General features: G+C 51.1%; 2 protein-coding genes across 11 annotated transcripts in view; one reads left to right on the top strand and one right to left on the bottom strand.

Moving 5' to 3' along the window:
• The window catches only part of MTUS2 (microtubule associated scaffold protein 2), a 429,611-nt gene that overhangs the window by 412,395 nt on the left and 3,657 nt on the right, over positions 1-13,559 (top strand). For all 4 annotated transcript variants that reach the window (XM_015120815.3, XM_028837647.2, XM_077974143.1 and 1 more), the window contains 4 exons: positions 3,556-3,629; positions 8,533-8,631; positions 9,761-9,880; positions 12,349-12,446. In XM_015120815.3, the coding sequence (XP_014976301.3) occupies positions 3,556-3,629; positions 8,533-8,631; positions 9,761-9,880; positions 12,349-12,446 (391 nt within the window). The remainder of the gene's footprint in view (positions 1-3,555; positions 3,630-8,532; positions 8,632-9,760; positions 9,881-12,348; positions 12,447-13,559) is intronic.
• LOC114673599 (uncharacterized) overlaps positions 1-13,559 on the bottom strand; it is a 185,106-nt gene that overhangs the window by 5,531 nt on the left and 166,016 nt on the right. The window contains exons 1-3 of one of the 7 annotated variants that reach the window (XR_013407831.1): positions 6,665-6,705; positions 4,160-5,964; positions 3,465-4,076 (exon numbers count right to left, since the gene is read on the bottom strand). Coding sequence is in view for 1 of the 7 variants with exons in the window: in XM_077974145.1 (XP_077830271.1) it covers positions 3,465-3,575; positions 4,316-4,418 (214 nt within the window). In the remaining 6 variants the exon portion in view is untranslated. Of the gene's footprint in view, positions 1-3,464; positions 4,098-4,134; positions 5,965-6,664; positions 6,706-13,559 lie in introns of those variants that run through there. The other 6 variants (XR_013407834.1, XR_013407832.1, XR_013407833.1 and 3 more) reach the window with 6 other exon arrangements.

The raw sequence follows: 13,559 nt of genomic DNA on the forward strand, positions 1-13,559 counted from the left end.
GTGTGGGGGGATGCAGGTGTGTGTGTGTGTGTGTGGTGGGAGGTATGGGGAGATGTGGATGTGTGTGTGTGTGTGGTGGGAGGTATGGGGAGACGTGGATGTGTGTGTGTGTGTGGTGGGAGGTATGGGGAGACGTGGATGTGTGTGTGTGTGTGGTGGGAGGTATGGGGAGATGCAGGTGTGTGTGTGTGTGTGTGGTGGGAGGTATGGGGGGATGCAGGGGTGTGTGTGTGTGTGTGGTGGGAGGTATGGGGGGATGCAGGTGTGTGTGTGGTGGGAGGTATGGGGGAATGCAGGGGTGTGTGTGTGTGTGTGTGGTGGGAGGTATGGGGGGATGCAGGTGTGTGTGTGTGTGTGGTGGGAGGTATGGGGGAATGCAGGTGTGTGTGTGTGTGTGGTGGGAGGTATGGGGAGATGTGGATGTGTGTGTGTGTGTGGTGGGAGGTATGGGGAGATGTGGATGTGTGTGTGTGTGGTGGGAGGTATGGGGGGATGCAGGTGTGTGTGTGTGTGTGTGGTGGGAGGTATGGGGGAATGCAGGTGTGTGTGTGTGGTGGGAGGTATGGGGGGATGCAGTTGTGTGTGTGTGTGTGTGTGTGGTGGGAGGTATGGGGGGATGCAGTTGTGTGTGTGTGTGTGTGTGGTGGGAGGTATGGGGAGATGTGGATGTGTGTGTGTGTGGTGGGAGGTATGGGGAGATGTGGATGTGTGTGTGTGTGGTGGGAGGTATGGGGGGATGCAGGTGTGTGTGTGTGTGTGTGTGGTGGGAGGTATGGGGGAATGCAGGTGTGTGTGTGTGGTGGGAGGTATGGGGGGATGCAGGTGTGTGTGTGTGTGTGTGTGTGTGTGTGGTGGGAGGTATGGGGGGATGCAGTTGTGTGTGTGTGTGGTGGGAGGTATGGGGGGATGCGGGTGTGTGTGTGTGGTGGGAGGTATGGGGGGATGCGGGTGTGTGTGTGTGTGGTGGGAGGTATGGGGAGATGTGGATGTGTGTGTGTGTGTGGTGGGAGGTATGGGGGGATGCAGGTGTGTGTGTGTGGTGGGAGGTATGGGGGGATGCAGGTGTGTGTGTGGTGGGAGGTATGGGGGGATGCGGGTGTGTGTGTGTGGTGGGAGGTATGGGGGGATGCGGGTGTGTGTGTGTGGTGAGAGGTATGGGGGGGATGCAGGTGTGTGTGTGTGTGGTGGGAGGTGTGGGGGGATGCGGGGGTGTGTGTGTGGTGGGAGGTATGGGGGGATGCAGGTGTGTGTGTATGTGGTGGGAGGTATGGGGGGATGTATGTGTGTGTGTGTGTGTGTGGTGGGAGGTATGGGGGGATGTGTGTGTGTGTGTGTGGGAGGTATGGGGGGTGTGTGTGTGTGTGTGTATGTGGTGGGAGGTATGGGGGGATGTATGTGTGTGTGTGTGTGTGGTGGGAGGTATGGGGGGATTGTGTGTGTGTGTGTGTATGTGGTGGGAGGTATGGAGGGATGTGTGTGTGTGTGTGTGGGAGGTATGGGGGGATGTGGATGTGTGTGTGTGTGTATGTGGTGGGAGGTATGGGGGGATGTATGTGTGTGTGTGTGTGTGTGTGTGGGAGGTATGGGGGGATGTGTGTGTGTGTGTGTATGTGGTGGGAGGTATGGGGGGATGCATGTGTGTGTGGGGGGGGTGGGAGGTATAGGGATGTGGATGTGTGTGTGTGGTATGTGGGTGAGTGTTTATAGTGTGTGCAGTGTGAGTGTGCATGTGTGTGTATATGTGTGATGTGTTTATGGGGAGTGTGTGGTGTGTGTATGTGGTGTATGGTGTGGGGGGGTGGGTATGTGTTACAAAGGTGTGGGTGCTGTAAGGATGTGGGGGGAGGGCATGTGTGTGTGTGTAAATGTGTATGGATTTGGAGGCGTGCGAGCATGGCAGGCTATGAGGATGTGATTGGTGTGTGTGGGTGTGTTATGCGTGTGTGTGTTGTGTATATGTGTGTGTGGTAGGTGTGTATGTCGTATATGTGTGGTATGTGTAGTGTATATATGTGGGGGTGTGGAGGAATGTGTGTGGTGTGTGTAGTGGGTGTGTGCTGGAGGTTTGTATGTGGTATGTATGTGTATGTGGGATGTGGGCAGTGTATGTATGTGGGGGTGTGGCGGGCATGATGTGTGGGGGATGTGTGTGGTCTATGTGGGGGAGTGTGTGCAGGGGTGTGTGTGATAGGTGTGTATATGTGTGTGGCATATAGTGTATGTGATTGCTTGGTGTGTATGTGTGTGTGGCATGTAGTGTGTGTTTGCGATTGTGTGGTGTGTGTGTGGCATGTGGTGTATGTGTGTGGTGTGTGTGGGTGTGTGTGTGCATGTAGTATGTGTATGTGATGTACATGGAAGGTGTGTATTGGATGTGCTCTTGTGGGTAGTGTGTTTATGTGATGTGTGTGTGGTAGGTGTATGTGTGTGGCATGTGCTGTGTATGTGATGTGTGGTAGGGGTGTGTGTGTGTGGTATGTGATGTGTGTGTATGTGATGTGTGTGTGGTAGGTGTGTGTGGCATGTGGTGTGTATGTGAATGTGTGGTAGGTGTGTATGTGGTGTGTATGTGGTATGTGTGGTAGGTGTGTGTGCCATGTGGTGTGTATGTGAATGTGTGGTAGGTGTGTATGTGGTGTGTATGTGGTATGTGTGGTAGGTGTGTGTGCCATGTGGTGTGTATATGAATGTGTGGTAGGTGTGTATGTGGTGTGTATGTGGTATGTGTGGTAGGTGTGTATATGTGTGTGGTGTATGGTGTGTGCATATGTGATGTGTGTGGTAGGTGTGTATGTGTGGCATGTGTGTATGTGATTGTGTGTCATAGGTGTGTGTGTAGTGTGTGGTGTGTGTGTGATGTGTGTGGTAGATGTGTCTGTGGCATGTGGTGTGTGTGTGATGTGTGTGGTAGGTGTGTATGTGTGGCAGTGGTGCGTGATGTGTGTGGTAGGTGTGTATGTGTGTGTGGCATGTGTGTATGTGATGTGTGTGTGGTAGGTGTGTGTGTGGCATGTGGTGTGTATGTGATATGTGTGGTAGGTGTGTATGTGTATGTGTGGCAGTGGTGCGTATGTGATGTGTGTGGTAGGTGTGTGTGTGTGGCATGTGGTGTGTATGTGATTGTGTGTCATAGGTGTGTGTGTGTAGTTTGTGGTGTGTGCGTATGTGATGTGTGTGGTAGATGTGTGTGTGGCGTGTGGTGTGTATGTGATGTGTGTGTGGTAGGGGTGTGTGTGTGGTGTGTGTGTATGTGATGGGTGTGTGACGTGTGTGTGTGTGTAGTGTGTGCTCTGTGTGTGTTCATATGTGCTCTCTCTGCCCCCATCTTCTCTTTTTCCCTCCCTTTCCCCAGTCCCTTTTTTCTTTCTCTCTCCTAAATACTAACCCGTTCATCACATACAATTTCAAACCAGTGGAGGAGTCCCCGTAGGCTTGAATCTGCTATCCGGGAGTCATTGATTTACCTGAAGTCACGGGTCTTAGTCTGCCAAAAGAGCCTTGTTTCATCCTTTTCAAAACGAAGACCAACTTAACAGTTTCATGTCCTCTTTCCAGAATTGATGTCCACTCATGAGCTTGAAAAGAAAGAATTGGAAGAAAATTTTGAAAAACTGCGGCTGTCATTGCAGGTTAGTATTTCTTTAATTTTCTTACCTGATACCAAGATAATGGCAGCATCGTTATTCGCACCCACAGACATTCATTCAGCACCTACTGTGTACTAAATCCTGTACTAAACTTTGGAACATAAGGTAAATAAGTCATACTGCCTACCCTGAAGAAATGTGCTGTCTACTCGGAGAGCTGTGATGCAAATAGTAACAGACAACAGGTAACACATACTTGCACCACATGAATAATACCGTTAGTGAATGCCACAGGCATTCAGAGAGATTACTGTGCACTTGCTGTGGTCTGGAGTATCCGAGGAGTAACTGAGCTATGTTCAAAGCCAGAGGAGGACTTGGGGAAGAGAGTGTTCTAGGCCGGGGAAATGGTGCAAGGAGGGTTTTGCAGGTCAGAATTCACATGCTCTGAGACTTACAAAACATGCTGTGAGACTTACAAAACATGCTCTGAGACTTACAGAACATGCTCTGAGACTTACAGAACATGCTCTGAGACTTACAGAACATGCTGTGAGACTTACAGAACATGCTCTGAGACTTACAGAACATGCTCTGAGACTTACAGAACATGCTGTGAGACTTACAGAACATGCTCTGAGACTTACAGAACATGCTCTGAGACTTACAGAACATGCTCTGAGATTTACAAAACATGCTCTGAGACTTACAAAAGGGGCTGCAGTTACCTGGAGGTGGCTGAGATGAAAAACACTGTCTCCACCTCTCACCATCACCTTTAGGAAATGCTGGTCTCAGATGCCAGAGGAGCTGCCTGTGTCCTGCAGGCCTCTAAGGAGAGAATGCAGCGTGTCCCGGATCACCTGTGTGTCCTTCCTGCTTCCTTCCTGCCTTACAGAGACGCAGGCAGCTGCTTGTGTGAAAAGACATTGACAACCGCCAGCCCCATGGAGGAGCTGCCTGGGAAGCCAGGGGGACGCTGGGGGCCCTGCTTCCACTTCCAAGTGTAGCAATTCCAATCACAGCAAAATTATTTTTTAAATGTTAGGCATACTCTCATCTGGAATTGTGGGAGGTGAACCCCATAGCTTAATACATAGGCAGGAATTCTACTTTTTTGATGGCTCACTTTCCTCTGGCAACATACATGGCACTGAGCCTGCCCCGCCAAGAGTCCAGGACTGTGGAGAGAGCCAGGGTCACACCCTCCAGTGTACTCTGCAAAAACTAAAATGTGTTATGCCTGCACAGTGCTCGTGTGGTTTGCCCTTGGCCAGTGAACCCAGACTGCCTTCCTTGTATACACATCCTGCACCAATAGTTGTGCTATCCTTAAAGGAACACAAATCAGGAAACTGACAGCCATACAGCCATGTCACAAAAACCCCATCCAATCCCAAACCCAAAGAAATGCGAGTTTTTGTCTCGTCTGGGAGTCGGCGCCCTGCCACTGACACCAGATGGTCCTGAACTGGGCATATGTTCGTTGTGACTCTCCGTCCAGCACAATCCATTTGGGCTGGAGGTGATTTGGTGGAAGGAGGGTGGAATTGCTCAAGCCAACCTCCTTAGTCCACAGGCACCTGGAGAAACAGGTTTGGTGGTTAGAGATTTGAATTTGTGTTTAAATCCCCGCTTCGCTAGCTCTTACTAGCTTTCACATCTTGGAGAGTTATGTAGCCTCTGTAAACCTTAGTTTACTCTTTAAAATAAGGATGATGACACTACTTTCCTCAAGGTGTGAACAGATTAAGGAAAATAACGTGTCAGAAGTGCCTAGCCCTGGGTTGGCTTAGGTCGGTGCTAATAAGCGGCAGCTATTGTGACTGTTGTAATAATAACAAGCATTGTTACATTTATTGTGATTATTGTCATGATGTCGGTTGACTCCCCAGTGACCCACACTGGGTCAGGCCACCAGCCGGGTCTTTGTGCATGACATAAAGAAGGCAGCCCACGTTAGCTGCAGCAGCGTATGCTCTCCCTGCAGATCTGTTTTGAGTAATGGTGAATAAGGCAGACACATCAGTTTGGTATTTTAGATCCATCCTAAGTTGTAATTGCCTGAAGAGTTTGCTGTTGTTTTATTTTTTAATGGAGGGAAAGAGGCTTAAAAGAAATGCTTTCTCTGGCAACACTGAGGAGGTTTGGTGTAGAAGCCATGGTCATTTTTATAGTCAGTATAGCAGGTGACCTGTGCTGCGGGCCTGGAGGGGCTGCCCAGGCTGCGATGAACATTTCAGCTCATAGGCCTGCAAGCTCCCACCTGCAGCGTGCTGTCCCAGTGCACTGGCATTTGCATTTCATGGCACTGTGGGAACTTTTATTTCTTTCTTTTTTTTTTTTTTTGAGACGGAGTCTGACTCTGTCTCCCAGGCTGGAGTGCAGTGGCCGGATCTCAGCTCACTGCAAGCTCCGCCTCCCGGGTTCCCACCATTCTCCTGCCTCAGCCTCCTGAGTAGCTGGGACTACAGGCGCCCGCCACCTCGCCCGGCTAGTTTTTTGTATTTTTTTAGTAGAGACGGGGTTTCACCGTGTTAGCCAGGATGGTCTCGATCTCCTGATCCACCTGTCTCAGCCTCCCAAAGTGCTGGGATTACAGGCTTGAGCCACCGCGCCCAGCCTGGAAACTTTTATTTCTTAAAAATAAAATGGAAGTAGGTTGGGTGCGGTGGCTCATGCCTGTAATCCCAGCACTTTGGGAGGCCGAGGGGGGCAGATCACCTGAGGTCAGGAGTTCGCGACCAGCCTGGCCAACATGGTGAAACCCCATCTCTACTAAAAATACAAAAAAAATTAGTCAGACATGGGCCAGGCGCGGTGGCTCACACCTGTAATCCTAGCACTTTGGGAGGCCGAGGCGGGTGGATCACACAAGGTCAGAGTTTGAGACCAGCCTGGCCAGCATGGTGAAACCCCGTCTCTACTGAAAATACAAAAAAATTAGTTGGACGTGGTGGCGGGCACCTGTAATCCCAGCTACTCAGGAGGCTGAGGTACGAGAATCTCTTGAATCTGGGAGGCGGAGGTTGCAGTGAGCCAATATCAAGCTACTGCACTCCAGCCTGGGTGACAGCATGAGTCTCTGTATCAAAAAAAAAAAAAAAAAAAAAGAAGTAACTGGAAAAGAGAACAAAAAAAGAGGAAAAGGAACCTACTCAGGGAGCTTGCAGACCAGGGTCGTCCACCATAAGAAAGCAAGCAGTCAAGCCAGTGCTTCCCATGTTAGTGTCACTGTGTACACTTACTAGCATTCACAATATCGCCTCCCATTATTTGGCGGATGAGGCCATTTCTCTTGCCAGAACAGTCCACGGGAGGCTGGGCACGGTGGCTCACGCCTGTAATCCCAACACTCTGGGAGGCTGAGGCGGGTGGATCACTTGAGGTCAGGAGTTCAAGATCAGCCTGGGCAACATGGCGAAACCCTGTCTCTACTAAAAATACAAACATTAGCTGGGTGTGCTGGTGCGCACCTGTAGTCCCAGCTACTTGGGAGGCTGAGATGGGAGGATCCCTTGGATCCCTTGAGCCTGGGAGGTGGAGGTTCCAGTGAGCCGAGATCGTACCATTGCACTCCAGCCTGGGCAACAGAGTGAGACCCTGTCTCTCTCTCTCTCTTTCTCTCTCCTTCTCTCTTTTTTTTTTTTTTGTGTGTGTATCTGTATATCTATATACTTTTTTAGAAGAGTTAATGGGAGACCCTAGTTTCTGTGTTTTGATATTATAGAAATGGTGCTGGGCAAAGAGCTTTGGACTGGTCTGCATGAGTGAGACATGACGGGTGAAGCTCTCCTTGGGCATCAGCGGTCCTTTGCCAGCCTGTGGTCCTGAGAGTCATGGCCGGAGCTGAGTGGGGCAGGGTCAGTGCAGGTGCATCTGCGCTGGGAGCTGGGGAAGGGGTGCAGTGTCTCCATAGACACCCTTATATTCCTTCAACCTGCAGGTGGAGAGTGGCCAGCGGCCTGCCTAACTGGCAGGCATGGGAAGGCTAAGGGCTGGGAGCGCCAGTCTGGCCACGGGGCGGGTCTGAGCAGGGAGGAGGAGACTGTGTGGAGTTGGCTTACGTGGCAGCTCCTATCAAGGACATGCAACCCAGTCCTGAGGCCGGGAAGGCTGTGTGGGAGCCAGAGTGAAGCGGGAGTGAGAGGGAGCTGGCTGGAGGAAGGCACTGGCAGCAGGAGAGCTGGCACAAGAGGAAAGGGAGGCAGCGAGGCTGGGAGGACGCTGTGTTAGGGAGTGTGCACTGCAGCTTGAGGGCAGTGGGGTAGGAGAGAGGAGAAGGACAGGTTCCGGTTTGCACGTTAGAAAGAGTGCCTCACTACAGTGTGAGGGCAAAGGAGTGATCATTCAGAAAAAAACAGGAACCGTCTCAGAAAGTAGCCAGCAGAGTGGCCGGAGCTCAGGGGAGTCTGTGGGTTCTAGGGACATTCAGGATGGCAGGACTTGATTATGGACTTCGTGATGAGAAGGTTTGGTGATGTGGGAGGGGTCCCAAGGGAGAGAAGGAAGTCAAGGAGGGCTTGAAGGGTTCTGGATTGAGCTTCCTAAATGAGAATACATCTTTGAAATACGTTCATCGTGGTCCTTCCCAAAGCCAGGGGCTGGGTGCCTCCTGGACAAGAGGCGCCTCTGAGGATTCTCTCTGAGGATTGTCTGCCTCTGTGGGATCAGAGGTTGTGAAACGCCCCCGGCTCACTGTGCTTTTGTGGTCTCTTCCTGACAAAGCACCAAGGAGGAGTGAGCTGAGGGCAGACGCGGGGGGACACCCTCCTCCATTGTGTGGCTATGGGGGTTCCCCTTTGGCATCTCTTTCTCCAGCCCCCAGGGAAACACTCTGAGGGTGCTCAGGGCACAGTGGTGGCCCACTGATCACAGCTGCCCAGGCTGTGGTGGCTGCTGTCTGTAGTGGCCCCAGCTGGACTCCTTGTATCATTACTTGCAGGACCAGGTGGACACGCTGACCTTCCAGAGCCAGTCTCTGCGGGACAGAGCCCGCCGCTTCGAAGAGGCCTTGAGGAGGAACACAGAGGAGCAGCTGGAGGTAGTGTCTGGATTCCAGGCTTCCAGCCCCGCAGGGACCCCGCCCCAGCGAGGCCAGCGGGGCTCCCTCAGCAGTCCAGTCCCGAGACAAGGCCTCTCTGTGAATCCACTGCTGAAGTGACAGCTGGTCACGGCCTCCCCTGGATTTTTAAACAATTGCTGTCAGCACCTCTCCCCTGAGACAGACAGCAGCTGTGGGTTTCTCCAGCGACGTGTTATTTTTGCCAAATTCCGCAGCATTCCCCAGCTGGAGTCCCAGGGCTCCTGTGATAAGCATGGTCTGGAAACCCCCACCCTGGCCCGGCCACCCCTTCCAGCCCGTTCCCCCGGCCCGGCCACCCCTTGCGGCCCGTTCCCCCGGCCCGGCCACCCCTTCCAGCCCGTTCTCCCGCAACTTTTTAGGCTGACGTGGGGCAGCCTTGGCTGCAGCATGCGTTAACAGGTTGAGGGGAATTTTTTCCAGAAAAGCTGGCAAAGTTCCTTCCCTCTAATGTAGGGTTGCCAAATAAAATACAGGACACCCAGTTAAATTTGAATTACAGATAAATTTTTGAGTATAAGTCTGTCCCATGCAATACTTATACTGAATTTTTTAAAATGTCATTTATCTGAATTTGGATTTAACAGGACCTACTGTATTTTAATTTGTTACATCCAGCAGCACTACCCCAACGTGACTTTTGTCTAAAATGGCTTTTCTGCTTCTTAAACCACTTGACTCATTTCCTATGCATGGGCTCTTTACGGGCATAGGTGAGACCTGTAAGAGTCCCAGCTACCTCGTGAATCAAGTCTTCCGGGTGAATGTTAAAAGCCAGTGTTGGGTTTACTCTTTCTACCCCATGAGCTCCCTGCTAGGCATAGGCTGGCAGCACCCAGCAGTTCTGGAGTCAGACTTTCCAGTTCACGATGGCCGTGTCTCACCTGCTCCCCCATAGAACTGGATTTTAGGAGGCTTCTCAGTGGGAAACTTTATCAGGGAAGGCTGTAGCATCCTCTCTCTTTGGTGTCGCAGTTGCCATCAGGGCGCTTGTCCCAGGAGGATGGATTTAGCTGGATTCGTGGTATTGGTTAATACTGGGTTTTGTCGGGAGCCCTGGTCAACAGCTCATGGCTCTCTGCCCCTGTAGATTGCATTGGCTCCTTATCAGCACTTGGAAGAAGACATGAAGAGTCTGAAGCAGGTATTAGAGATGAAGAATCAGCAAATACATGAGCAGGAAAAGAAGATTCTCGAGCTGGAAAAGCTGGTGAGTTGGTCCGTTTGCTCGCGAGAGTAACTAACCTCCATGACATTCCTGCTGTCATCACTGAGGTCATCGTTGACACTGAGGTGTTCAGCCAGGTGTGTCTGTTACCTGCCCATTGCTTACACCTATGCAGAAAATCCCACCGCAGGCCTTTCCCAGGAAGCCAGGAGCTCTCATAAGGAATCTTGGAGGTGGCCTTATCTTGTCCAACTCTGGAGCCTTTCTGATGGGTGGCCTCTTTCTGCTTTGCGCTGGTTTTCCCACAGTCCTGCTGTCTCCTTGCCCTCTCTTGGGGACGTGTGGTGACCCAGCACAATGCAGCATCCCCAGTGCCCAGGCACTGCACGGAGCACTTTCCCCGAGCCTGCTCCTAACTCCTACAGCTGCCTGTGGAGGAGCTGCCGCCCCCAGCCGCTTTACAGATGCGGAGATGGAGCTAGGAGTCCTGGCCCAGTGCTTCGGGTCCTCACAAGGCAGTAGGGGCCAGGGATCTCCCTGGGGCCCTTTTTATAAGGGTATTAATCCCGTTCACAGGGGCTCACCCTCAGGACCTAATCCCCTCCCCACAGCTCTGCCTCCTAATACCATCACTTTGGGGTTAGGTTTCAGCATAGGAATTTTCAGGGACACAAACATTCAGTCCAGAACAGAGTCCTTGCTCTCACCCACACTCGTCCACCTCAGCCCACCAGCCTGGCTCCTGCAGAGCTAGTAAAGGGGAGCACAGAACACCCAGGATTTCACACAAGCCCCTGGCCAGGGCTAGAGTCCCAGAAAGGTGTGCAAAGGGAATGGAGGAGAAGCCTCCTTCCAAGGGCAGCCCATCTTGATCTGGAAGTTGGCCCCAGGATCTCAGATTCTTATTTTTTCCCTTTATTATTGTTACTTTAAAAATAAACTTCTGATACTATCAAAAGGAAATATGTGTACTCTGGAAAATTATGAAATAAGATAAACAGAAAATAAGCAGATTATAGCATCATATTCCTACCAATGCTTATACTTTCCAGAACTTTTTCTCTGTAAGGCAGTGTCTGCACACACACACGTACTGTACCATGTGTTTTATATCCTCAGCTTGCCATGTCAGGCAGAAACTGATCATAACATCGAATTTTTAAAGCTCCCCATTTGTGAAATGTCCCTTGCATCTGTACAACCAAACCAGGAGTTGATCTAGGGCCACCCATTACATTTGGTGGCCATGTTGCCTCTCTCTCTGGAAGCATCCCTTTTTGCAAACATCTCTTGCTGCACGAGTGCTTCTCAGTTAATGGGGGCAGACCAGGTGATGCTGGATTGTCACCAAGATTCTGGGCAATGCTGACCACTCTGCACCCTCCAGCAGCTCAGGACTTCCCAGCTCAGGCCAGGCCTAGGGCTGGCAGGGAGCTACAGGACAGCGCCTGCCTCAGCCGAACCCTGCCTTGCAGCCTTGCCAGTGTGGGGACCAGCTGCTCTGAGAGCAGCCACCCTTCCTCCCGCTCCTGGCTTGGCCACCTTCATTGGGTCACCAGCAAACCTCTGGGTTTACTTGGCTGATTTTAGCCCTGCTTCAGGCTTTCTGCCTGCCCGTATGGCTTCTCATCCCAGAAACCTTTCCAGGCAAAAAGGAACCTACTTGATCACTTCATCTCCTGGGAGCAAAAGTGAGGGCTGGGTGAGGGGCCTTGCTAAAGAGGGGGCCAGAGGCCAGTCCTGGGGCCAGGATTCCAAAGTCCTGTTCATGGACTAGGGACCGTTTTCTTTAAAGATTAACTACATTAACAGTGAATGTGTCACATTCTTTTCGGAAAAGAATTTATTTCTAAAGTGGTCTTAGAATTGAACTGTACTTCAGCCAGGTCTCAGGCCCTCGAGGACATGCTAACAGAGGGAAAGCATCAATTGCTGGGGAGTAACAGCCATGGCATGATGGGACTTGGCGAATGTACCCAGCTGCTCTCCGGCTTTGCATTCCTGGCTGCCCGTAGCCTCTGAAGGAAAAAGCGTGCTTACGTTATTTAGATTTCCTGCCTCCGTTGATTCAGGATGTCGTGTCGTGCACGGACGGCTGGCCAGGGATGCTGCTACAGTGTGGTTGACACTTTGGGAAGAACCATGAGACCCAATAGTCAAAGGAGGTCCTAGTGGTATTCATGGTTTATCTCTGACAATGGCAAGGGCCTGGGGACACTCACTATAAGAAATACATTTTACATCAGAAACACACACATAATATATATAAAATAAAAATACCTGAAATTTGCTACATACGGTGCACATGGGCGTTTTCTATGCTGTTTCGTTTAAAGAAGAAATGCTAGTCGCATTCCTCTGACCTGATTTTACAACCCACTAATACATTGCAAACTGGTATTTGCAAAATGTTGTTCTTGATAATCCTCCAATGCCCAGAGCTGAGGGCACCGGTTTACTTCCCATTTGATGGCCTTGCTAGAACCTCTTAAACACTGTTTCCTTTATAGGCAGAAAAGAACATTATCCTAGAAGAAAAGATCCAGGTTCTCCAACAGCAGAACGAAGACCTCAGAGCAAGGATTGACCAAAACACAGTTGTCACCAGGTAGGTGGGCTGGGTGTCACCTACAAAGTGGCTTTCCTCTTGGCTTCTTTTTGTTGCAGCACCCAGTTTCCCTCACTCTGGGCTGTGAGTCTTTCCCCGCAGTTTCTTGCTGTTTTCCCCCAAGACCTGAAGAACAAGAGCGTGCCCCTGTGGCCATCTTGCCTATTCCTGGCCACATATCAATGGGCCCCACCTTGGGAGACATGAGTGAATCAGCAAAAGTGTGCAGCAGGGTCCTCCTGCAGCACTGGGAGGGGAAGGGGTTTATTATTGGAAGAGATTAGGAGAGGAGGGCCAGCTGGGTGTTCCCAGGCCAAAAAGAGAGTCACCATTGGTTGATACCGCAACTTCCAGAAATTCACAATTTCCATCCAGGTCTTGCCTGTCCCTGTGGGGCCCCGCTCTGAGGTGCCCCAGCTTTCAAGAAAGAGTGTTCAGGCTCCTCCCTCACACAGCGCAGTGTGCGGATAAAGCAGAGTTTTGGCTTCCTCAGCTGCTCTTCCAAGCGGGCTCAGCCATATCAGTAAGACCCAGGCCCGAACCCTTGCCCACTCAACTAGGCTCCTCAGCATTCACCTGTGGTGTGTTACCGTTGCACACATAACTCGTGCATATGCACACACTCACATGCACTCACACAGGCACTGCATGCTCGCTCACACACACACTTGCGTACTCCCACTCATGCACACTCACTCTCATACACTTATGCACACACACTCATACAATCCTCACACCTATTCATATGCCCTCATATTTGCACACTCGTGCACGCTTATCCCCACATGTACATGCTTATTCTCACATGTACATTCTCACACATACATATGCTCTTACACACATGCACGAACGGACACACAGCCATTGCCCCCATAACTAAGCCCCTAGTGCGGGCATTTTGTTCTCAGCTCAGAGGCACATAGGAAAGGCTGTGCTGGGGGCAGCAGTCTCCCTTTGCTCCGGAAGCTGCCAAGGTGCCCTGTCAGCAGAGCAAGTACAGACTTTATCCAACAGAGCTGATTCTTCTGGACCTCGATCTGTCCAGCTTTAAAATGCATATGTACTTGTTCCTGTCAGTTCCTCAAAGGCGCTGTCATTCTTCAAAAATGCAAC

This window comes from Macaca mulatta, chromosome 17, assembly GCF_049350105.2.
Source record: "Macaca mulatta isolate MMU2019108-1 chromosome 17, T2T-MMU8v2.0, whole genome shotgun sequence".
Lineage (NCBI taxonomy): Eukaryota > Metazoa > Chordata > Mammalia > Primates > Cercopithecidae > Macaca > Macaca mulatta.